General features: G+C 37.4%; 2 protein-coding genes across 6 annotated transcripts in view; one reads left to right on the top strand and one right to left on the bottom strand.

Moving 5' to 3' along the window:
- ENKUR (enkurin, TRPC channel interacting protein) overlaps positions 1 to 15474 on the bottom strand; it is a 31977-nt gene extending 16503 nt beyond the window's left edge. The window contains exons 1-3 of one of the 2 annotated variants that reach the window (XM_010341237.3): positions 14949 to 15474; positions 4268 to 4413; positions 137 to 360 (exon numbers count right to left, since the gene is read on the bottom strand). In XM_010341237.3, coding sequence (XP_010339539.1) covers positions 137 to 360; positions 4268 to 4413; positions 14949 to 15025 — 447 coding nt within the window. In that variant the 5' untranslated portion in view covers positions 15026 to 15474. Of the gene's footprint in view, positions 1 to 136; positions 361 to 4267; positions 4414 to 14705 lie in introns of both variants that reach the window. The other variant, XM_010341238.2, reaches the window with a different exon arrangement.
- A 276-nt stretch (positions 15475 to 15750) lies between these two features.
- Positions 15751 to 25519, top strand: THNSL1 (threonine synthase like 1). Of its 4 annotated transcripts, XM_010341234.2 has the most exons (4): positions 15751 to 15881; positions 18563 to 18747; positions 21421 to 21587; positions 23178 to 25519. In XM_010341234.2, exon 4 carries the CDS (start codon positions 23226 to 23228, stop codon positions 25455 to 25457), a length of 2232 nt encoding a protein of 743 aa, XP_010339536.1. In that variant the 5' UTR covers positions 15751 to 15881; positions 18563 to 18747; positions 21421 to 21587; positions 23178 to 23225; the 3' UTR covers positions 25458 to 25519. The 4 variants fall into 4 exon arrangements, with proteins under 4 accessions (XP_010339536.1, XP_010339538.1, XP_074261014.1 ...); XM_010341236.2 differs by lacking the exon at positions 21421 to 21587; XM_074404912.1 differs by lacking the exon at positions 21421 to 21587 and having other exon boundaries at positions 15752 to 15819.
- The last annotated feature ends 549 nt before the right edge of the window (positions 25520 to 26068 follow it).

Here is a 26068-nt window from a genome sequence, read left to right as displayed (position 1 = left end):
ATTGCAGAAGAATGAGAATCAGCAATATGGACAATATGTCCAATGAGAGCAATAATGATAATATAGCCGATCATTATGAACACCATATTTAAATTATTTGAATCTCGGGCCTCTCATTAATATACGACAAGGCTACCTTTTTATTGATGTACTTTGGAACTAGTCCTGAAGGCTCAAGATCATGCTTGTCTCCAGTTCTTTTATCAACATAAATTGGTTTAGGCTTTTTAGCCACTCCCATGATGACATCGGCTGCATTTGTATTTATAAAATTTTTTTCACTCTGTATTCCCATGACAGGATGATCAGTCCTCAATGGCACAGCAGGCTTTTTGGGCACGTTCCGATCAAACTTTTTTACTGTTAAATACAACATTTCTTTGTTAATATTAAACCACAAACACTGTTACTCAGTGCTATTTATAATACTCAGATATTTTGCCACTTGCATATTGAAGTTTTAGTCTTAATATATTTAAATATTTAAGATAGAAGTTTATACTTATCCCCAAAAGCATTGACTTCTAGACATTAAATACACACCGCTTTTTACCCGTCAATCATGACTCAATAAGACGAGTTTTAGAAACGGGAAAAAGTCAGTAATTAAAATGGAAATAAATTAAGGGCAACAAAATCAATTAATATGTTGAGGAGTCCAGGCACAGTGTCTCATGCCTGTAATCCCAGCACTTTGGGAGGTTGAGGCGGGTGGGTCACTTGAGCTCCAGAGTTCAAGATCAGTCTTGGCAACATAGTGAAACCTCATCTCTGCAAATAATGCAGAGTTAGCCGAGCATGACGGTGTGCACCTGTAGTCCCAGCTACTCAGGAAGCTGAGGTGGGAGGATTGTTTCAGCCTGGGAGGCAAAGGTTGCAGTGAACTGAGATCATGCCATTGTACTGCAGCCTGGGTGACAGAGTGAGACTCTGTCTCAAAAAAAATTATATATATTAACATATATATATATATATATATATATATATATATATGGATATGGATAAGTACCCCAAATTATATGCTAGCTAATACATTTTTATTGGTCATTGTGAAAATATTTTCTTATAAAGATTTCAACAACAAACATTTGGCTTTCCCATGTGAGGTAAGTTTAAACAAGAAACATTAAAACTCTTTTTCTGAGTACTATCAATGTTGACAATAATTTCTTCTTCAGTGAAAAATTACTGTAAAGTAAATAAATTTGATGTATCAAAAGTCCAAGAAGGTATGGATTTTTTTCACCACAACTATTATTATAAGGTATAAAAATAATTTAATAGCTGTGTACTCAACACGCAGCTTAACAAATAAATGACGAGTACAACTGAAATTTCTTATTCATTCCTCCCTGCATTCTAAAGTAACTGTTATTCAAAATTTATCTTATTTATTTCTCTAAACCACTTTCTCTTCATTAGTAAGAGATGAAATTGGCCATTTTTACACAGCCTCTTCAGCTTGATCATCCCCATTGATTTATTTTGATACAGCCAAATGGTTTGTCAAAATGCAAAAAGGTGAAATTATTTATTTAATTATTTTTATTCTTTTTTTTTTCTATTGAGCACAACATCAAGTGGTCACTGAAATAATTTATTTTTAAGAGCTGAAAGCAACACTATCTTGACAAGGCCTTATTCCAGTTTTAACCCCATCACAGTAACTAAGGACTGACTTAATTCATTTCTGCATCATTTGACCTTTTTATGAGTTTATATAACGTTTATTATCAGCAAAGCCAATGCTTATTGTTAAAAGTCTATGAACTGGATTAGCATCTTGTCAGGGGCTGAGTTATGTCCTCCTAGAATTCATATGTTGAAGCCCTAACCCCCAGTATCTCAAAATGTAACTATATTTGTAGAGAGGGTCTTAAAAGAGGTAATTAGGTTAAAATGAGGTCATTAGAGAAGGAACTAATCTAATATCACTGGTGTCCTTAGGAGAGGAAATTTGAACACAGACAGACATATAGGGAAGGACATGTAAAGACACAGGGAAAAGGTAACCATCTACAAGCCAATGAAAAATGCTTTAGAAGAAACCAGCCCTGCTGGGTGCAGTGTTGCATTTCTGTAGTCCCAGCTACTTGGGAGGCTGAGGCAGGAGGATTGCTTGAAACCAGGAGTGTGAGGCTGCAGTGTGCTTTGATCATGCCTGTGAATAGCCACCCCACATTCCAGCCTGTGCAACATAGACCCCATCTCTAAAATTAAAAACAGACAAAAATATCCCCCAAGAAGAAAAGCAAAAATCAACTAATCTTGCTGACACCTTGATGCTGGACTTCTAGTTCTCTGGAACTGTCCTCCAGAACTCTCACTGGACTGTTTTTATAGCTCTTGCAACAGTACGTATTTCTTTTTTTGAGACAGGGTCTTGCTCTGTCACCCAGGCTGGAGTGCAGTCATGCAATCATAGCTCACTGTAGCCTCAACTTCCCAGGCTTAAGCAATCCTTCCACATCGGCTTCTCATAGAGCTAAGACCACAGATGTGCGTCAGCACACCTAGCTAATTTTTAAAAAAAAATTTATAGAGACAGGGTTTCACTTTGTTACTGAGGCTGGTCTCATACTCCTGGGCTAAAGCAATCCTCCTGTCTTGGCCTCCCAAAATGCTGGGATTGCAGGCATGAGCCACTGTTCCCAGCCCTAGAACCCTGAATTGATGAATTACTCCAAAGGCCAATGAAATTTTGGGTTTCCTTCTGCCTTACAATGTTTATAAAATGAGAGATAGGTGTGTATCTATCTATCTATCTATATATCTATATATCTCTATATATAGTTGTGTTATATCATATGCTTAACCCTAGAGAAACTATATGAGGACCCAAGGGATATCATTGGTCCTAAGGTATTGAAAGCATCAAATTCCATTTTAAGATTTTTCCATAGTTTCCAGTGGTATTGTTGGTCATAGAATTATGGGTCATGAAAGGCCAAGACTAGAGGATACAAAAGAGACTTCTGTGGCATTAACTAAGCATGAATATTGTAGTTTCACACTTGGTTCTTCCATATTGCCTGATAGTGCTTTTACCCTTTGTCATGGGATATGGGTTGAGAGAGGATTTGGGCCATTAAATACTGCCATAAGGAGAAGTAGTTTCACTTTCCTTAAAATGTACTTCCATAGCTGGGCTTGAGATGTTGCATTATTTCCTTGATGCCAGCAGACATAAAAAGCCAACATTTTGAAGAGACAGACTCGTTTCTCCTCTCTCTCTCTCTCTCTCTCTCTTTTCTTTTTCTTTTTTGACATGGGGTCTTGCTCTGTTTCCCAGGCTGGAAGGCAGTGGCTTGATCATAGCTCACTGCAACCTCAAACTCTTGGGCTCAAGCGATCCTTTCACATCGGCCTCCCAAGTAGCAGAGACTACGGGTGCATGCCACCACATCTAGCTAATTCACTTTTTTTTTCTTTTTACAAACAGGGTCTTGCTTTGTTGTCCAGGCACTCTCTTTTCTTTATTGCCCTAACACATCTGGGAAGACATACCTGGGCTGTGAAGCTATTGCTTCCATGCCTACCTGTCACAGATCACTTTTCATCTACTCTCCCTATCCCTGATAGCTTTCTTTCCTGAAATCAATAGACTCCATAACTGGGATCAACTATATAATTTTTGAGGCCCAGTAAAAAATAAAAACACAAGGCTACTTGATCAAAAATTAAAAATTTCAGGACAGCAAGGGCACAGCATTAGAATAGGCATGGAGCCCTAAGCTGGTTCTACCACTTATTCATGAAGCCTCCTCCATTACATCTAACTCATTTACGGTCCAGTTGGTCTCAGAGGTCTGGGAGAGTAAAAGCCCATATTCAAAAGTGAGCCTAGTAGTTGCTTCAACAACTGGTAGTAATAGTTGTAATTTTCATCTCTTGGAGAAAAGGCCAGACAGGGTTTAGATGCTGGGCAGTCTTGCCCATTCATCAGACACTGTCTCTGGGGTCTAGACTCCTTCTATAATTGTGGTTTATAACTGAAGCCCCACAGCTAGGCACTAAGGTGGTGAGGCATGTGGGTTTCATTGGATAGTCCAAACCCAATCAAAAGTCTATTTGGGGGGCAATTTATCACTCTCCATCTTTTTCTATTCCATTCTCTAATTCCACTTTCTCCTAGTCAAATTTTGTTTAATATGAGGTAAAGTTGCTATCACCTGTGCACGTTTAATATTCATCCACAATAAAATAATTTTAGTTAAATCACCTGCCAACACTTTTAATATTAAAAAGAAAGCATGATAAGACCTACTGGGTGGTAGAGGTTTTTCCTTTGAATGTTTCTTTAGGAAATCCTTTGGAGAAGGTACTTCAACTTTTGCTGGTCCCATCGTTTTCATCGCAGTTTTAGTTTTTTGCATGTCATCTTTTACAGTTGCCTTAAAAATTGATATGTACCTAAAATTAAGTTTTAAAAGTTTTAGCAATTATATTTCTAGTAAGAATTACTTAAAGTTTACTTAAAGTTTAGATTTTACATTTTTATTTGTCTGTATTCATATGGAAAAGCATAATCATAAAGCATACTTACCTTAGCCCTATCCATCAGACTTAGACAAACTCGATGAAAGCTCTGCCCTAAGAAAGAGGTGCTAGGACAAAAGTGTTGATAGCATTTCCTTATTATCCTTTGAACATCTGTAGCATCAATATTGATGTCACCCCTCTCATTCTTGATGTTAGTAATTTGCATCTCCACCCTTCTCTCTCTCTCTTCCTCTCTCTGCTATCAGTCTGGCTAGAGGGTCTATTAATTTTATCGATCTTTTTATAGAAACAGAATTTCATTGATTTTCTCCAATGTTCATGTTTTTCATTTCAATGACATCTGCACTTAACTTTATTATTTCTTCTCCTTACTTTGGGTTTAATTTGCTTTTCTTTTTTTACTTTCTTAAGGTACAAGTTTAGGTTTTTTATTTTAAACTTTAATACTTCTCTAATATAAAAAACTTTAGGTTTCTATAACCATTTTAGCTGCATCCTCAAATTGTAATATGCTATGATTCATTTCCATTCAGCCCAAAATATCTTTTAAATTATCTTTTGATATCTTCTTTGATTTAGAAGTTTGCGTAGACATGTTTAGTTTTCATAGATTTGGGATTTTCCAGATATCTAATTGATTTCAGACACATTTTCATTGTGGTTAGAGAATATACTTTTTATGATTTCAATCCTTTTAAATTTTCTAACATTTGCTTTGTGGCACAAAGCATGTTCTATTTTAGTAAATGTTTCATATACACTTGAAAAGAAAGTATACTGTGCTACTGTTGGCTGGAGTGTTCTATAAATGACAATTAGGTCAAACTGAAAGTGTCTTCAAATGTTCTATATCCTTGCTGATTTTGTCTTTTCTATTAATTATTCAATAAGAGATGTTAAGATCTCTGACTGTAACTTTGGATTTGGCTATTTCGTCTTTCAATTAAAAGAGTTTTTGCTTTATATATTTTGAAGCTGTTTGTAGGTGCATAGCATTTAGGATTGTTATATCTTCTTTAAAAAAGGGATCCCTTCACCATTATAAAATAACACCATTCTTTTTAAAATTCTGTACTCTAGAATCTACTCTGCCTGATATTACTGTAGCTATTCAAGCATTCCTTTGATTTGTAATAGTATATATTTTTCCATTCTTGGACTTTCTACTTGTCTGAGTTTTCCTATAGACTGCATAGAAATTTTATCCATCCAACAATCATTTTTATTTGGTATGTTTATACCATTCACTTTTAATGTGCTTTAAAAAAACTGTTTCTGCTTAAATTTTCCAGCTTGCTGTTTTCCACATATCCCCTTGCTCATTCTTTCTAACTTGCCTTTTTTTTTTTAATGGAAACCATAGCTTTACAGTATACAGGTTTAACTTATCACAGCCTACTTTCAAGTAATATACCATTTTACATATGGTACGAGAACCTTTCCAAAGAATACTTGCGTCCACCCCTGCTCTTGTCCTAATGTTGTAATATATTTTACTTTTCTATGTGGTATAAAATCCATAAATGATTGTGACTATTTTCCCTTTAAATAATTATATTTTAAATATATTTGAAAAAATCTTCAATATTTACCCATATATTTCCCATTTCCAGTGTCCTTCATTCTGCTATATAAATCCAAATTTTGAACTGATACCATTCCTTCTCCATAGAGGATCATTCTAAACTTCTGTCTTCTTTTGTGTCTAATGATAAATTTGCTGTCCTTTCTTCTTCTTCTATGTAATTTTTCTTTTTTTTCCCTCCGTCTGTTTTAAACTGTTTTCTCTTTATTGATAGTTTTAAGAAATTTGATGATAATGTCTCTTGGTATGGTTTTTCTCTACTTGGGGCTGTGATTCTCGGATTTTTAGATTCTGAGAGTTCATCAAATTTCACAAATTTTTTACCTTTATTCCAATATTTCTTCTGTTTCCTCATCTGTTTTCTCCTCTTCTGAATCTTTGACTACTTGATATTGTTCAGGCATCATTGATTCTCTGCTTTCCCTTTCAGTCTATTTTTCTCTGTAGTTCATTTTGCATTGTTCTATTACTGTGTCTTCAAATTCACCTAAATTTTCTTTTTCAGCATCTTAGCTGCTGTTAATCCAATCTATTACACATAGTTACATTTTGTACATGGTAATCTTTATGGCTAGAAGTTAGATTTGGATCTCTCCTTCCATTTCTTTCCACATCTTGGCTCATGATTTCTTCTACCTTTTGAATACATGATGAATATTTAAAATGACTGTTTTAAGGTCTTGTCTACCGATTCTCTAATCTGTGTCATTTCTATGTCTGTCTTTAATATGTTTTCTCTTAGTTATGCACTACATTTTCCTGCTTCTTTGCATACCTGGTAATTTTTGATTGGATGCCAAAAATTGTGAACTTTACATTGTTTGTTGCTGAATGTTTCTCTTTTTCTCTTTCTCATGTTCTTTAAATTTTTTCGTTGGCTTTATTCTGGGATTCAGTTATGATCGTTGGAAACAGTGTGATCATTTTCAGGCTTGCTTGAAGTGTTAGAGTAACTTCTCAAATACTTTTAGTCTATTTCTAATTTGGCCCCACTACTTAAAATATACTTCTTAGTGTACTACTCGATGCCCTGTGTATTAGGAGGCATCTCTACCCAGGCTGGTGGAAACATGAACTTTACCTGGCACTACTACTTTCTGCTGGTTATGTCCTTGGCCTCGGTTGTTTCATTACATACATATGCTATTAACTGAAGACTTCAGGGAAATTCTTGTTCATATTTCCACAATCCTCTCTCTATGCAGCTCTCCTCTCTGGTACTCTGTGCTGTGAATTCTAGCAGCTTTGGCCTTTACAAACTCTAAGTTCTATCTCCTTAACTCAGAGAGACTCCTAGGTTTTGTTTAAATTTTTCCTTCTGGATTTTGGCCTGGAAATTCTCTCCAGAGAGTATGCTGGGGCAGTTATAGGACTTACCTCATTTGTTTCTCTTCTCTTATAGATGACTGTTCTATGTTGTCTATTGTTCAGTGTCTGATAACTACTGTTTCATATTTTTTTCTGGTGTTCTAGTTATTTGAGAAGATAAATCCCATCTTTGGGTGAAAGCAGAAGTTCAGCTATACTGCTTGTAACAACTTGTATTATCTTCTTCCTTATGTGGATAAATTTGTTTAGAGAAACATTATTGTTTTTTTTCTTTTTAGGAGCCTTGACTCGATCTTGAACTCGAAGGCTGTAAATCAATTTTGGTCCAAACCGAATGAGCTCATTAGATGCTTTCAATAAATAATGTTCAAGCCAAATCTGTGCCTTAAAATTCCCATAGAAGCTGGGGTTGGGAGATACGGTGTCATGATTAATAATTGGATAATTTCATTTGGAGTAAAACAAGGTGTCTCTACCTCTTTTTAATCTGTAAACTCATGATTCAGTATATTTTTGTGTAAGCATATGACCTGAAAGTCTGCCAATCCTTTATAGAAAATAAGATACTCTATTTTACATAAATGATATTTTCCAAATTACAAAAATAACATTAATTAAATAAATAAAAGTCTAGGTCCCCTCCATCTCCCTAATAAATTTTCCAGAATAAATTAAACTTCTTTCTTTCTTTTTCCTTTTTTCTTCCTTCTCTCCTTTCTTCCTTTCTTTATCTTTTTCTTCCTTCCTTCCCTCCCTTTCTTTCCCTTCCTTCTGTCCTCCCTGCCTCCTTCTTTCTTTTTCTTTTGTTCTCTCTTGTTCTCTCTCCCTCCTCCTCCCCTTCCTTCCTTCCTTCCTTTCCTTTCTTCTTTCCCTCCCGCCTTTCTTTTCTTCTCTCTCTCTCTCCCTCTCCCCACCTTCTCTCTTTCTCTTTCTTTCTTTCTTTTTCTCTGTTGCCCAGGCTGGAGTGCAGTGGGGTGATCTCAGCTCACTATAACCTCTGCCTCCCAGGTTCAAGTGATTCTTGGGTCTCTGCCTCCTGACTAGCTGGAACTACAGGCACATGCCAGCATGCCTGGCTAATTTTTGTTATTTTTAGTAGAGACAGGGTTTCACCATGTTGAACAGTCTGGTCTGGAACTCCTGGCCTCAAGTGATATACCTGCCTTGGCCTCCCAAAGTGCTAGGATAACAGGTGTGAGCCACTGCGCCCAGCCTTTGTTTCCATTTCTGTATGAATTGCAACTATATTTTTAAAACTTAATATAGTGTGATATATTAATACATATAAAGCTCACTCTATTAACTAGCTGCATTTATTCAATTTTCTGAACTGTGGTTTTATTTTAAAGATCTAGTGGTGACTTATTAGATAATTGGCTCTATTTTCTTTTAAGTTCAGGGGTACATGTGCAGATTTGTTATATAGGTAAACATATGTTATGGGGGTTTGTTGAAAAGATTACTTCATCACCCAGGTATTAAGCCTAATACTCATTACTTGTTTTTCCTGATCCTGTCCCTCCTCCCACCCCCACCTTCTGATAGGCCCCGGTGTGTGTTGTTCCCCTCCATGTGTCCATGTGTTATCATCATTTAGCTCCCACTTTATGTGAGAACTGGCAGTGTTTGGTTTCATCTTCCTGTGTTAGTTTGCTAAGGATAATGGCCTCCAGCCCCATCTCACATCCCTGAAAAGGACATGATCTTGTTCTTTTTCTATGGCTGCATAGTATCCCATGGTGTATGTGTACCATCTTTTCTTTATCTAGTCTATCACTGACGGGCATTTAGGTTGATTCCATGTCTTTGCTACTGTGAATAGTACTACAATGAACCTATGCGTGCATTTGTCTTTATAACAGAATGATTTATATTCCTTTGGGTATATATACAGTTGTGGGACTGCTGGGTTTAATGTTATTCCCCTCTTTAGGTCTTTGAGGAATCACTATACTGTCTTCCACAATGGTTGAACTAATTTACATTCCATCAGCAGTGAGTGTTTATTTTTCTCTACAACGTGACCAGTATCTTTTACTAATGGCCATTCTGACTGGTGTGAGATGATACCTCATTGTAGTTTTGACTTGCATTTCTCTAATGATCAGTGATGTTGAGCTTTTATTCATATGATTGTTGGTTGCATGGATGTCTTTAGAGAAGTGTCTGTTCATGTCCTTTTCCCACTTTTTAATGGTGTTGTTTGGTTTCTTGTAAATTTGTTTAAGTTTCTTATAGATGCTGGATACTGGACCTTTGTTGGATGTGTAGTTTGCAAAAATTTTCTCCCATTGTGTAGGTTGTTTACTTGGTTGATGATTTCTTTTGCTGTGCAGAAGCTCTTTAGTTTAATTAGATCCCATATAGCAATTTTTTCTTTTGTTGCCACTGCTTTTGGCATCTTTATCATGAAATATTTGCCTGTGTTTATGTCCTGGTATTGCCTAGGTTGTCTTCCAGGATTTTTGTAGTTTTGAGTTTTACATTTAAGTCTTTAAGCCATCTTAATTTTTGTATATGGTTCAAGGAAGGGGTCCAGTTTCACTCTTTTGCATATGGCTAGCAAGTTCTACCAGCACCATATATTGAATAGCCAGTCCTTTTCCCATTGCTTGTTTTTGTCAGGTTTGTCAAAGATCAAATACTTGTAGGGGGGGCAGTCTTATTTCTGGGTTCTCTATTCTGTTCTACTGATCTATGTGTCTGTTCTTATACCAGTACCATGCTGTTTTGGTTACTGTAGCCCTGTAGTATAGTCTGAAGTCAGGCAGTGTGATGGATAATTGGCTCTATTTTCTATTTATTATTAGCTATGGGAGAAAGATAAGTTGTTCTCAAACTAAAATTGTCATCTTCAATAAACATACCAAAACTGTATTTTACTGCCAATAATCACCACGTAGTAGTGATTAAGACAGTAGATTTACATTTTTAAAAACCATTTATTTTTAAAGGCACACAAATAAATGATATTGCTCAAAAAGTTGGGATAGTTTGAAAGTGCTTAATTGAGGGTTTTTTTCCTCTAATGGGCAAAATGGGCATCTGATTAACAACTCTTCTTTTTCAATTTTTGGCCAATATTACTGCAGCATTCCATTACTGTGTGGAACTCTGAACTCTGAAGCCTAGGCTGGGTTAGAAAATTATCCAAATTGTTTCTTGAGAATAATTTTTACATGTACACAGATACCCCTTAAGTCCACCTACAGACATGAAATGAGAGCATTCAATTCAGGCTCATGTCTATATCAAGTAACTAAATTTTCAAAAATAGGTGCCAATTCTTCCCCCAGCCTGGTTGTCTGTCATAGCTCTGCTCTTCACTTACTTGACAACACAGGCATATGTCTTTGAGTATAATGATGATCTTAGTGCTGCTCAATACCTCTCACAAGCTGTCGAGTGAAATACTATGTGGAATATCAAAAGATATGTAGTTAATATATTCATCTACATCTGTGCTGTGTAATACAGTCACATGTGGATATTGAGCACTTGAAATGTGGCTGGTGCCACATGCTCAAATCACAGTATTTTAGATATATTGCATTAAATAAACTACATAAAGTTAATTTTTCCTGTTATTTTTACTTTTTAAAAGTGACTATTAGAAAAAATTTAAATTACATATATGACTCTCATTACATTTCTATTAGACTGTGCCAATCTAGATAGCAGGAATATCTATCCTTGAATTAAACTATACAGTCAGATAGCTGCATACCCAGAGCACAACACGCTGATGTCTCCAAAACTACTTTTGCTATGTTATCACACTGGGACACTGGTCTATAACAAGAACAATATATTAGACTTAGGAAAAGCAGTAGATTTAATGTAAAAGTGCGGCTGAAGTCTTTATTTATTATATTACACACATGGTGTCTCCTCTCTCCATGAATCCTGGAGGAAGTGTGTTTGTGGCTGCACACCAAGAACATTTGTGCTCCTCTTCAGCTACTGCTTTACTTTTGTCTTTAGACAATGTGACTTAGAGTGTAATTGAGAGGCATGGGAAGGATCTTTCTTCCTTTCTGGGCTGGCATCTTAACTAGTAGAGTCAAATTTGTTTCAGACTTCAAGCAAGCGTACGTGATTTTAAAGCAAACATTTCATGTAGGTCCTCATTTGTAGCTTTACCTTACTTTCCTATCATAATTTCCCATTTGCTTTGATAGCCTCATCAAACAAATCTCATTGCATTAGAACACGATTGTGTATAAACACCACATACTAATAAATTATAAAAAACTAAATAATTATAGATTTTACTGAAGCAAAAAGTATTCAGTTTGTTTTATTGACTCAGGCTAAAAGACAGTGCAAGCCAATTAAAGTTATGAGTTTTGGTATTAGATTTGTGTCTCAATCTCAGCCCTTGTTCTTCATCATTGCCTCAAATTTCGAACCTGAGATTTTTCTTCTGTTAACACTGGGATTACTACTTATCCCATAGGATTTTTGTGAAAAAGAGCAACAACTGGCATATTTTAAATTATAATACATTGAACATATTATTATTAATGGGAACAGTATTCTTGTTATGATTATTGAATATTCATCTTGATAAAATTTTTTAAAAACTGAAACTGTTTAACCCATTATTTGATTTTATCTGTGTCCTAGCTTTTGATTTTACAGGCTCATAGATGGAAGGGACTTGCCTGGTCTCAGATGAGACTTTGAACCGTGGACTATTGAGTTAATGCTGAAATGAGTTAAGATTTTGGGGGACTGTTGGGAAGGCATGATTGGTTTTGAAATGTGAGAACATGAGATTTGGGAGGGGCTGGGGTGGGATGATACGGTTGGCTGGGTCCCCACCCAAATTTCATCTTGAATTGATGAGATTCCATAATTCCCACATGTAGTGGGAGGCACTTGGTGATAGGTAATTGAATAATGGGGTGGGTCTTTCCTGTGCTGTTCTCATGATAGTGAATGAGTCTCATGATACCTCGTGGTTTTATAAAGGAGAGTTCCCCTGGACATATTGTCTTGCCTGCCACCATGTAAGATGTGACTTTGCTCCTCTTTCACCTTCTACCATGATTGTGAGGCCTCCTCAGCAATGTGGAACTGAGTCAGTTGAACCTCTTTTTATATGTAAACTACTGAGTCTCGGGTATGTTTTTATTAATAGTGTGAGAACAGACTAATATACCATGTTCAATGATAGATAAGAGATATAAAAGAAATTCTTAGTAGACTGGCAAATGACACAAATCTGGGAAGAATGGCTAACAGAATGTATAAAAGATTCAAATTCAAAAATATCCTCACAGATTAATGAGTGCAGGTAAAAAAGAATCAGCTACATAATTAGAGGATGGGAGACACCAACCTCAGTCAAAATCCATACAGGGTATTTCAGTGTGAGCCAATAGTGGGACATGACTGTCAAAATGCTTATGGAAGCTTAGGCTGAATGGATAAAAAAAAAAGAATTATGGAAAGGAGATAATAGTTTCACAGATAGTTCTGATCATAACTGGAATATTGCTTTAAACAAAATGGAAAAAGGGAATGATTGGAGATAATCAATAACTGTAGACATCAATAAAGGGTGATAGATTTGATGAAGATCTTGGAATCCATCTTATGCATCATGAATAACTCAAATTTTGAAAACTGAATCATTGCTTCCCATTGGCTTAGAGACTTTCATAACTAAGTATCAGTCCATAGTTCAACTGCAGGAATGTGCCCTTTTTCCAATTTTGGTCACATACATTCATCTTCTAAGTTCTCATTTAGTGCCTTCATCTCTCATTAGGGTTTTCAGTAATAAATTTTAGTGTTAATATTTCAGTTCCCCAAAAGACTAGAAACTTTGAGGCATGGGAGATTAAAAGTCAGGCAGTTGTCAGAATTTTGCCAGTATAAACTGACTTTAATCTAACAGAAACTATTCATCTGGCTTCACAGCTGGGTGCCTTCTATTTCCTCTCATCTTAAATCTTTCTTCTATTCATTTCTTCAAAGTAAAACCAAGAAGTCTGTGCTATCACTCCAACATCACCAAGAACAGATATACTAGCGTAATGTTATACACATAATTGGGACTCCATTAATGCTTGCCAAATGAATAAAGACTGTTTCTATAAAATTTTTTGAAAAAAAATCATCTAGATGCAGTAAAACTTTTTAATTTGCAAGGAACAGAATACCTACCTAATAAAATAACATTCAAATTTAATATTCTATAGAAATACAATCTACCAATGTGTATCAAAGAGTAGGAGTTTTATCTCATGTAATATGCAGGAATTTGAAAACAAAAGTTGGTTGAACAATAGACAGTTTGAACACTACTCATAAATTATTACTTTACATTCCCCTTTCCAATCTCTAGATTTTGATAAGCGAATGGAAATATAGCATAGTTACTTTTCTAGTTTAAACCAGATACTTAAGCACTACTCAGAAATTCGTACTTGACATTCCTCTTTCCAATCTCTAGATTTTGTTATGCTAATGGTAACATAATATAGTTACTGCTCTAGTTTAAACCAGATTCTTAAAATTGAAGAAGTTGCCCACTTGTTGCTCCAATACTAGTAAAAATAATTTACCATTAGATCTAAAAAGACCTTATATATTATCTAGTACATTTATCTTACAGATCAGTAAACAAATGAAACTTTATTCAGGATCACAAAGACAATTAGTTGCTAAGCCTGTTTTTGAGTCCAGTCCTTTTTAAATGTGGTTTTGACCTGCATAAGGACGAGGATGATGGTAAAATACAGGAAACATTTCAAGTCTTAGGAGAGATGAGATGTTCTCTAGTTACTTTCTTTGCTCCCCACAGATTTAAGCAAGTTGTAAGAAGTCCCTACAGATGGGAGTAACTAAAGTGCTTACTTTGCTATTACGTTTTTGAGATTTGAAGAATACAGAGGTTCTAAGATCTATGTAAAATTTCAACTCAATTACCTATTTTTTGGCTCATATCTACCCTCCCATTCTTCCTTCCATTAAACCATTAGATCTGAAAAAGTCCTTAGAAACTGTCTAATAGTAGTAGATATTTCGTGTCACTGATCAAAAACCTGAGGTTCAGAAGCAAATGTGAATTTATATTTCTTAACAATCTTAGGGAGAAAATAAGTACTATCCCATTAGAGAGGGAGAAGGAGGGCAACCGAACTCCTGAAACCAACATCAAGTATCCATAAACAAGATAATAGAATTGTGATTTTTCTCTTTTCAACAACATGAAACTTCAAGCTATGCTGTATACCACATCACATATTAGATAAATTACACAATAATCACATACCGTATTAGTAAGAGGTTAAGTGTAAAATGGTCATCTCACAGCGCTGGACCGCCGTCTCTGTGAAACTGTAAGATGCTAAATACCTAGATATTTCGACCTGTTCTCTCACAAGTTATCCTCTAAGGCTACTTCATTGGGGCAAAAATACATTTTATTATTAAAAGTCCCAGTATACGTAGGCTTAATTAATACTGAGTATTCTCCATTCTTGTTTCAAGTGATAGACTTTACTTATCCACATACCTAGGAGGCTGGGGAGGTTCCTTCAAGTCACTGGGTATGAGGTTATAAATGCACTCAGAAGGGCACGTTGGATCCATGGCCACCAAATGACTCCTTAAAAGCTACTATTCTCAATTTTTCTTCCCTGTCCCAGTATCTCCGTCCCTTTCTTACTTCTTTGCCTTCTCAAGGACCTCGGGTTCTTTCACATCGTCTCCCTTTGACCCCCTCTTAGCAGTACTCTCTCGGGAAGAAAACACCCTATTTCTCTTGGGATTGCTAAGCGTTATTGACTGCGCGGTTGCCGTGGAAACCGTTACTAGGCGACAAGGAAGTGGAAGGCGGCACTGCTAACTAGGTCTCCTCTGTTCCCTCTTTCTGCAGGGCCGTCTGTAGAGAAGCTCATTTGGAAGCCACGGTTTTTAAGTGTCTTTGAAAGTTAACGGGGTGAGAATGGGGTCCCCTTGAAAACCTTGCTCTTTTCTCTGTTTATCTGGGAAAAACGAAAAATCCTACTAGAGACAGGGCAAAGCGCAGCTGGTGGGCAGACGCCACACAGTGAGACTTTTGTGCGCAGGCCCCAATCCCGGTGTGGGCGGAGCGAGCGGCTGAGACCCCAGCGAATGCAAGGCCAAGGCCGCGAGCAGGACGAGGGAGAGGAGGAGCCAGAGGAGCTCAGAGGGCTCGGATAGGCTGCAGTGAGAGAGGAAAGTCACGTGCCCGGCGCAAGGCTGCTCCGGGCGTGGGCGCAGAGCGCAGGCGCACTGGGGCTGGCCGGCGGGGCGCGCTGACCGGCGCAGGCGCAGAGGCCACTGCGCGGGGACGGAGTGGGCGGGACCGGGAAGCGAGGCGGAGGTGCGGGGCTCGGGCTCCTCCTGCGGCACCTTAAGCGGTTCGTGGACACTACTTTCCATTTCCTTTCCTTTCCCCTGTCTTCTCAGTGAGATTTCCTTGGTGAGTTGTTGGAGGAGAAAGAAAGGAAAACTAGAAGCCAGCCCATCGCATGCCTTTCCCCGCACTGACCCTTCCCTTTTCCGCTACTCTCTGGTCATGTCAATTCTTCGTGCACTTTTCCTGCTGCGTCTGGTCGAGGCTCCTCGGAACCCCGCGCAGCGCTGCCCGCCACCTGTGTGAGTGCGCGCCCGGCGCCTGTGGCCGCTTCCGCCTGCTGCGCTCGCCCTCCCGCCCCTGCGCTGCCCCTCGCGCCCCTGCGCCCGCGACAGTCCCTGGAGGTCCGCTCTGTGCCTGCTCTCCCCTCGGTCGGGACCCTCCCTCTAGGTCCTCCACGGACCAGTGGACCTGCTCTTTGTGAACAAGCCGCCTAAACTAAGAGGAGAAGCTTTTTAAATGGGCCTTTACTTTTTCGCCCATTTTTTGGTGTCCCTTGTTGAAAATTGTTTTCTCAGAAGCGGTTTCATTCCTTTTTGCTGAATTTGGTGAACCCGTAAATCTAGGCACATGGGGCTGCCGTAGGAAAGTCATGTAGACGCTTTTACCGAGTGTCTAAAAGACATCTTGGTCATAGGATTTGGGGAGGAAGATAGATGGCTCTGAACCACCGTACAGAGGCCACTCTGCCCGAAGGAAATAACGCTTCCCGGAGAGGAGAGAAAACACTGAGTTTGGATTTCTCACTGCCTGATTGCCTGGCGGAGAGATTAAAACAACACAATGGCTTGGTGAACTTCTTAGTTCCTGTGTAAAAGGCTTTACTGAGTATATATCCTTATTTTGGGCTCTTACTGAATTTCACTAGATAAGAATACATTTAGGTTATATATATATATATACACAGATATTAATTTTTGTCCCAAATGCTTAGGGAAAAATTCTCCAGATTTCTTCACTCAGATTATCTTCCAAAACATTTTAGATAGATAGATCTATAGATCTGTATTTAGATCTAAATCTATCTATATCACTTTGCCCCTTGCTTTTCACCCTTGAGTATTTATGTTTGGGGTTTCTGTTTAATAAGTATAGAGAAAAATTTGGCGGGAAACTTTCTGTGTATAAGAAGATTCTAAGACTCATGGAATGATAACACCATTAGCCAAGTGGATAGTCATGGGCTAAAGCTTATGAATTTTCTAAATTAGAGCTTAATAATTTTTCTAAGTAGAAGGAACACCTTAAGACTATTTGTGTTAAGCAATTCCTGAAATAGCAAGTAAGGGCAAAATATTTCTGCAGTTAGCAACTGGCGTTAGCTAGCCTTTATGTTCTGGGGTTACTAAAATAAAATAATTTCACTGATGTCAGTATATTATTTGTTTATTGAGATAGAGTCTTACCCTGTGTCCCAGACTGGAGTGTGGTGGCATGATCTTGGCTCACTGCAACCTCCATCCCCCGGGTTCAAGCCATTCCCCTGCCTCAGCCTCCGAAGTAGGGATTACAGGCGCCCACAACCATGCCCAGCTAATTTTTTTTGTGTTTTTAGTAGAGACAGGGTTCACCATGTTAGCCACATTAGTCTCAAACTGCTGACCTCAGGCGATCCGCCTGCCTGTTCAGCACAGGCCGGGCGTGGTGGCTTACGCCTGTAATCCCAGCACTTTGAGAGGCTAGGGAAAGCAGATCGGGAGTTCGAGACCAGCCTGGCAAACATGGTGAAACCTCGTCTCTACTAAAAATACAAAAAATTAACTGGGCATGGTGGTGGCCACCTGTAATCCCAGCTACTCGGGAGGCTGAGGCAGGGGAATGCTTGAACCCAGGAGGTGGAGGTTGCAGTGAGACAAGATCGCACCACTGGACTCCAGCTTGGGCAACACAGCGAGACTAGGTCTTCCCACCCCCACTCCCCCCCCCCCAAAAAAAACGGAACAATTTGTGCTAGACCTTCTCACTGTAGTATAGTTTACAGCCACAAGCAGGTTGTTAAATCATTTGGAAAGGAACTTTTCTTTTTTCTTAGACGTTTAATCTGCAATTCTTCTTGCCTCTTCCAAGTGTGTTTAAACAAAATTATTTCTAGTTTTTATAATTCCCTCGGCAGTTCAAGAAAATGCCTGTGTCCAGCTCCTGTCCACAGGGAATTAATACTGGTATATACCTACAGTGATGAACAAGTTATCTATAAAGGGGTACACAGTAAATATTTCAGGCCTTTGCAGGCCAAGTGGTTCTGTTGCAACTATTCAGTTCTGCCATTGTAGCTCAAAAGCAGCCAAGACAGTACGGAATAAAGGAACAAATGAGCACATGAATGATTGAAGTGTTTCAGTGACACTTGATTTACAAAAACGATGGTAGGCCAGATTTGGCCTGTGAATTGTAGTTTGCACAGATTCCAGATCCCCTTATATAATGGTATGCATGTGTTGTCTGTAAACCAATGAGGGTTTTTTTTGTTTTTGTTTTGCGAAGGATTATTTTAATCTAAATGAATAAAATGGGTGTAGATGAGGATATAAGACAATTGTAAAGAAAATAAACCCTTTATAAGGACAAATTCTTTATAATATTTAATCAAAGTTATAAAATTGTGGATAATTAAGTTTTTTCAATTAAATATTTGAGATCATTATGTCTAACAGCAGAAGTCTAACGGCAGTATAAACTTAGCATTGATAGTAATATAAAGACAAAGATAAGTGGTGAACTTGCAAAATTTTTTTTTTGGTTTTAAGATCCTTGTTACTACAGAACAACACTGGATTGTGTGGTCCTTCCACCCTCACCTCTGTTTCATGGCAAGTGGGAGACACTCTGACTGAAGGGCTTGGGAGAATTTTTGGTCAGAAGTCACAAGCAGTAGAGCTTTACCTCCTTTTGGCGACTTTGTGTCCTGATGCACAGTTGGCTCTCCGTATCTGTGAGTTTCCCATTCTCAGATTCAACTAACTACAGACTGAAAATATTTTAAAATTTTGGTTGGGTGCAGTGGCTCATACCTGTGTAATCCCAGCACACTTTGGAGACTAGCCTGGGCAACATGGCGAAACCCCTCTCTACAAAAAATACAAAAATTAGCTGGGTGTAATGGTGCATGCCTGTAGTCCCAGCTACTTGGGAGGCTGAGATGGGAGGATCACTTGAGCCTAGGAGGGCAAGGCTGCAATGAGTCACGATTGTACCACTGCACTCCAGCCTGGGCAACAGAGTGGGATCCTGTCTCAAAAGCAAAAGCACAAAAATAATGCAACAGTAAAATACCACAAATAAAAAAGCAATTCAGTATAACAGCTCTATATATAGCATTTGCATTGTATTATGTATAATAAGTTATTCAGAGATGATTTAAGGTATACCGCAGGATGTGCACAGGTTATATGCAAATAGTACACTGTTTTATATAAAGGACTTGTGCATCTGCAGATTTTTCACTCTAAAGTCCATACTGTTAATCACTAATCCTCCAATATCCCTCTCAATGCTTCATCTAAATAATTGTTAAACACATTAAAGAGAAGACTATCAAGACCAAAAGCCTTGGAGTGTGCTACCAGAAATTTCTCTCTATTCAGCAGAAACATTTTTATGGTCATTCAACAACCCTCAAATATTTTTTTCCGTTTCGTGAATTTAAAAAACTTTAAATGAACCATTAATAATGCTTTGGTGAAGTCCATGTATATGCCTTCTATGTATGTTCCTGACTGGCCATTACAGCAGACATCCTCAAAAGAAATGAGGATGTCTTTTCCTCATTTTGCCTTTCAGGAAAAACTGTTTACAGATTAATGTTATGTGCTGTGAGCATTATTTCATCTCTTGTCTTTAAGTTTGTTAAAAAATGTTGAGCTGCTAAAATCAATTCATGGTTAAATGTTACAGAATAAAATTTAGTATGAAGCTTAAAATAAAATTCATCTTTATTGTTCTTTAGAAATGATAATGTTTGCTATATATTATAGCACTAACTGCTTTCTGCTAGTTAAGGAACATTTTTGTGGAGAAATAATATTAATACAGAATTACAAACTGTACTGTCATAATTTTCTTTTTAAAATATATATATTTAAAATATATATGTATTTGGGGTATATATATATATTTAAAATATATATGTATTTGGGGGGTATATGTATTTATATATATATATAAAATATATATACTACCCCAAAGTCTTGAAAAAGGGAAATGAAGTAGAATTTAAAAACAAGAGTAGAGGGGAAGTAACACAAAGGGAAAGTAAGATTACAAAACATAAGGTGAAGATAATGTAATGTTTGCCTTACAGTCTAGCAACATGAAGTGGAAGAAGGATGAAAGATTTACTGGGCCAGCGTGGTGGCTCATGCCTGTAATCCCAGCACTTTGGGAGGCCAAGGTGGGAGGACTGCTTGAGTGCAGGAGTTCAAGAGCAGGGAATATGGTGAAACCCTGTCTCTACAAGAACTACAAAAATGAGCTGGGCATGGTGGTGCACGCTTGTAGTCCCAACAACTAGGGAGGCTGAGGTGGGAGGATCACCTAAGCCCAGGAGGTCAATGCTGCAGTCAGCTCAGATCATGCCACTGCACTCTAGCCTGGGTGACAATGGAAGACCCTTTCTCAAAAAATAAAAATAACTGCTCGTGAAAATCAGCTATTCAGATTATATGCGATTATTACTGGTACAGACATCAGAAAGTTATGTAATGCAAACTCAAAAAAAAAAGACACCGTAAAGTTATAAGCAAAAGCTTCCTGAATAGGAAGTTAATCAGACTGTTTTATATAAGTGCCCTAAAAGCAGTTTGTGCTTTTAAAGTCCAGTACCAGAACATGGTTTAATAAAATAAACTGATGATATGTTCCAGTTTATAATTCTTTCTGGTCCTTGGTTTACCTCAGGGAAAGGATTAGACTAGCAAAACAGTTCTTGATTTACAGGTGAACACTCCTGTGTTTTCTGAAGGTTTATAAACTGAAGCATAAAAAAAATGCACCTCGCGTTGTACCTACCTATTTGGGTTCAATTTACATATTCCTAGTCCATTGTCACTGAGTGACAATGATTAATCTTACAGTGTTCTTTTGTGCTAGCCGCTATGATATGTGCTTTGGTTTTATGATAGACACTTAGATAACTGAGAAGTATCTTTGTGTGCACAACAAGAGTTTCATTTGGGCTTTTTATAGTGGATATTATTACATATGAATACGTAATGATTTTGATAATACAGTCTAAAAGAACAATTCAGATCCTAGTTCCATAGCTTTGGTCCACTGATTTTTTTTTCCCCCTCTGATCATTATACAGCCAAATCATTAAAATTCCAGGTATCCTTGTGAAGGGTTTTGTGTTTGTTACTTGGTTTTTCATTGCTTGATGGCAGAAATTCCTTCAGTACTGTTCAGTGAAATTCATTTTATAATGAGACACACTTGTTTAAAAATAACATCTTAATCTTTTAATAATAGATTTAGGGAAACATGAAAAGGATCAGTTTTTCTGTTTTTAAAATTTCAGATGAGCTTTTCAAATACTGGACTAGTCTATGTGTAGAATTTTATGATACTGTATGCAGTTATGATTAACTTGAAATCTTTTCCATTATAGACTCCACATTTTGCAAAGATCAGTTTTGCCTCAGAGTCAACAAACTCTTCAGATTGGTTCCTGTGTGTCCTATGTTTACAAATCAGTGGAAATTAAGGACAACACATACAAATTGAAAAGTCAAATAAGGAAATGAATTACTTCTCTTGACAGCTCTAATTTTACTTGTAAGTTATAGTCAGAGTTAGCTTGAAATCATTTAAATGTTTAATTACAGAACAGAGTTTAAATAGCATAGAAAGTCGGTATTACATAATTAAAAGTTTTGAGAACATACGTAAACATACGATCTAGTATTTAATGTGGTTTAGTTGCATATTGGTTCATGTGATAAGCCCCACTATGTGTCTGTGACATTACTTCAGGAGATTTACATGAACATGGCAGAGGTATTATAATGCATTTTATATAACCAAAAACTTGTCTAGCATGCATTTTTGTTCTAATGGTGAGAATATTTCCAAAGGCAAGGACTTGGTCAATATGGGGAATTATAGAGCTGCTTTGGTTGCTAGAATAATTATTTCCTCTCATCATTGGAAACATTCTTGAGTTTCTTGGCTATCACACTGGTGTCTGGAAATTAGGCCTCTCCACTGATGATTATAGCATTAGAAACAAAAGTGATGGTTCCATGCAGATAAGTTTATAATATGTAGCCTTTGACCTCATTGCTGATTATTAATTTTTCTTAACTATTTATATAATATACCTTTCACTTTGGCTCTTTTTAAGGCCTTCAATGTGAATAATATGCAACAATGATTCTTAATATGCATGTAAAAGGCTTATAAGAAAGACAATGTCATAGCTTTGTCCTGTAGTTTGGAAAACTAAGCATTTTATAAGCAAATATGTTTTTTATTCTTGTTCCCTGTTACGAATTCTATAAGAAATTTATGAGTAAAATCATAGTCTGTCAAGATGTTCATATAACTGAAAAGAAATTAAATATAAAGAATATTGTTCAGCTTTTCTGAATTAACAAGTGTATAGCACTCCAACTCCAAATAATCTTTATATGTGATATAAGCCGATAAACCATGAAATAATTTTCATTAAAAGATCACACATAAAATGAAATAGTAATTCAATTTAGTATATACTTGTTTTTCTTTTTTGAGGCAGAGCCTCACTCTGTTGCCCAGGCTGGAGTGCAGTGGTGCAATCTCAGCTCACTGCAACCTCCAACTCCTGGGTTCAAGCAATTCTCTTCCCTCAGCCTCCCAAGTAGCTGGGATTACAGGGGACTGTCACAACACCTGACTTTTTTTTTTTTTGTATTTTTAGTAGAGATGGGGTTTCTGCATGTTGGCCAGGATGGTCTTGAACTGCTGACTTCAGGTGATCCACCCTCTTTGGCCTCCCGAAATGCTGGGATTGCAGGTGTGAGCCACCATGCCTGGCCTAATGTGTGTGTGTAATATATATATATATATACTTTTAAAAGCATCTACAATCTAGCATTTTGTGAATAAAAGTTTCTGTTGTTTATAGTTACAAATTTTATCAAGGTTTTGATTTTTCAGTGTCTTGAGATTTTAAAGATAAAATTTAAAAGGATAATATGCAATATATAAGAACTTGGGTCGAAATACTTTTTAAATTAATTCCATAAGTTTGGAAGATTTTTTAAACAGTTTATGTACCTACCGTAGGCATGGTTATATTCAAAGCTATTGGGATTTTAACAGTCTACTGAAATTAGTAACCAAATTATCTTTTGTTGTTTTTTGTTTGTTTTGTGTTTTGAAAAGGGCTAAAGCCAATTTTTAGGTTGTCTTGGGCAGAAAAGTGAAAAGAGAATGCTCCACTTTAACCGATGTCAGCATCTGAAAAAGATAACACAGAAATGGTTTTCTAGTATACGTGTTAAAACGGATAAACATGCACATCGATTTCTTTCAAGAACCTTTGCACTTGCGGAATTAAGGAAGTCGTGGTATTCAACTCACTCTGTTGTTGGAGACAAAAATATTATCCTAATGGGACCTCCTGGTGCTGGGAAAACAACAGTAGGCAGAATAATAGGTCATAAACTAGGTTGTTGTGTCATAGATGTGGATGATGATATCCTTGAAAAAACCTGGAATATGAGTGTGTCTGAAAAATTACAGGATGTTGGTAATGAGCAATTTTTAGAAGAGGAAGGAAAAGCTGTGTTAAACTTCTCTGCATCTGGAAGTGTGATTTCCCTTACTGGGTCCAATCCAATGCATGATGCTAGCATGTGGCATCTGAAGAAAAATGGAATAATTGTATACCTGGATGTACCTCTAATAGATATAATTCGTCGTCTAAAATTAATGAAGATAGATAGGATTGTAGGTCAGAATTCTGGAACATCTATGAAAGACTTACTTAAATTTAGAAGACAGTATTATAAGAAATGGTATGATGCTCGTGTTGTCTGTGAAAGTGGGGCTTCCCCAGAGGCGGTAGCTGACAAAGTGCTGAATGCAATTAAAAGATACCAAGATGTGGACTCAGAAACATTCATTTCAACAAGACACGTTTGGCCTAAAGACTGTGAACAGAAGGTTTCAGCAAAATTCTTCAGTGAAGCTGTGATTGAGGGGTTGGCTTCTGATGGTGGACTCTTTGTTCCTGCGAAGGAGTTTCCAAAATTAAGCTGTGGGGAGTGGAAAAGCCTAGTAGGAGCAACCTACATAGAAAGAGCACAGATACTGTTGGAAAGATGTATCCATCCTGCAGACATACCTGCTGCCAGGTTGGGAGAAATGATTGAAACTGCTTATGGGGAAAACTTTGCCTGCTCAAAAATTGCTCCTGTCAGGCACCTTTCAGGCAACCAGTTCATCCTGGAGTTGTTCCATGGACCAACCGGATCATTTAAAGATTTGTCTTTACAGCTTATGCCTCATATATTTGCACACTGTATCCCTTCAAGTTGCAATTATATGATACTTGTAGCTACTTCAGGAGACACAGGGAGTGCAGTCTTAAATGGTTTTAGTCGTCTTAATAACAATGATAAGCAAAGGATAGCTGTGGTCACATTTTTTCCTGAGAATGGAGTAAGTGATTTTCAAAAAGCACAAATAATCAGCAGTCAAAGAGAAAATGGATGGGCAGTAGGTGTTGAGTCAGATTTTGATTTTTGCCAGACAGCTATAAAAAGAATTTTTAATGATTCTGATTATACTGGCTTTCTTACTGTGGAATATGGAACAGTCTTAAGTTCAGCTAATTCCATAAACTGGGGCCGACTCCTTCCGCAGGTAGTTTATCATGCTTCTGCATATCTTGACCTTGTTAGTCAAGGATTTATTTCTTTTGGAAGCCCAGTCGATGTCTGTGTTCCCACAGGAAACTTTGGCAACATATTAGCAGCAGTGTATGCCAAAATGATGGGAATCCCAATTCGGAAATTTATCTGTGCCTCTAATCAGAACCGTGTTTTGACTGATTTTATAAAAACAGGACATTATGATCTAAGAGAAAGAAAATTAGCACAGACATTTTCACCATCAATAGATATTCTCAAATCTTCAAACCTAGAACGACATTTACACTTGATGGCTAATAAAGATGGACAACTAATGACAAAATTATTTTATCAGTTAGAAAATCAGCATCACTTCCAGATAGAAAAGGTTCTAGTTGAGAAACTTCAGCAAGATTTTGTAGCTGACTGGTGCTCGGAGGGAGAGTGCCTAGCAGCTATTAACTCCACCTATAATACTTCAGGGTATATTTTAGATCCACACACTGCTGTTGCAAAAGTGGTTGCAGATAGGGTGCAAGACAAAACTTGCCCAGTGATTATCTCATCTACAGCTCATTACTCAAAGTTTGCACCTGCTATCATGCAGGCTTTAAAGATTAAAGAAATCAATGAGACTTCATCAAGTCAGCTCTATTTATTGGGTTCATACAATGCATTACCTCCACTTCATGAGGCTTTATTAGAGAGAACAAAACAGCAAGAGAAGATAGAGTACCAGGTCTGTGCAGCTGATGTGAATATTTTGAAGAGTCATGTAGAGAAACTTATCCAAAATCAATTCATATAAAAGTTTCCTGAGTAATTTTTTTTTCTGGCTATAAGCATGCAATAATAAATCTCAAACGCTGATATGGAGTACAGTCACGTTTTGTCTTTTATGTAAATATCTGTTACCTGCTAGAATTTCAGTAGTCTGATCTCTAGGACTGACATTATACCTGCACTGTACCTCCTCAGATCTTTAGAAGTGACGAGGTAACACAGTACACGGACTTTGAGGTATTATGCTTTGCCTTGTGGTCATGAAGGGTATATCAGTTTCCACTCCCACACCCTCACTGTTATATGGACCAAAATGTCTGGTATACTATTTGGCAATTAAAATATTTAAGCCCAGTTTTCAGGTACTATGTAATTATTCACTAGTTCTCTGTTGATTACAAAGTTAATTTACCACTCAAGATGGCTAACTTGTATGGAGGAAGTAGTAAACTATTAGGATTAGGACCAGTGCTTTTGAGATGGTGTCTCACTCTGTCGCCCAGGCTGGAGTGCAGTGGCACAGTTTCAGCTCCCCGCAACCTCCACCTCCCAAGTTCAAACAATTCTCCTGCTTCAGCCTCCTGAGTAGCTGGGATTACAGGCATGTGCCACCACACCTGGCTAATTTTTGTATTT

The sequence above is a fragment of the Saimiri boliviensis genome, chromosome 8 (assembly GCF_048565385.1).
Source record: "Saimiri boliviensis isolate mSaiBol1 chromosome 8, mSaiBol1.pri, whole genome shotgun sequence".
In the NCBI taxonomy this organism is placed as follows: domain Eukaryota; kingdom Metazoa; phylum Chordata; class Mammalia; order Primates; family Cebidae; genus Saimiri; species Saimiri boliviensis.
Note: the sequence above shows the minus strand (reverse complement) of the source record. Positions and strands in the feature narration are given on the sequence as shown.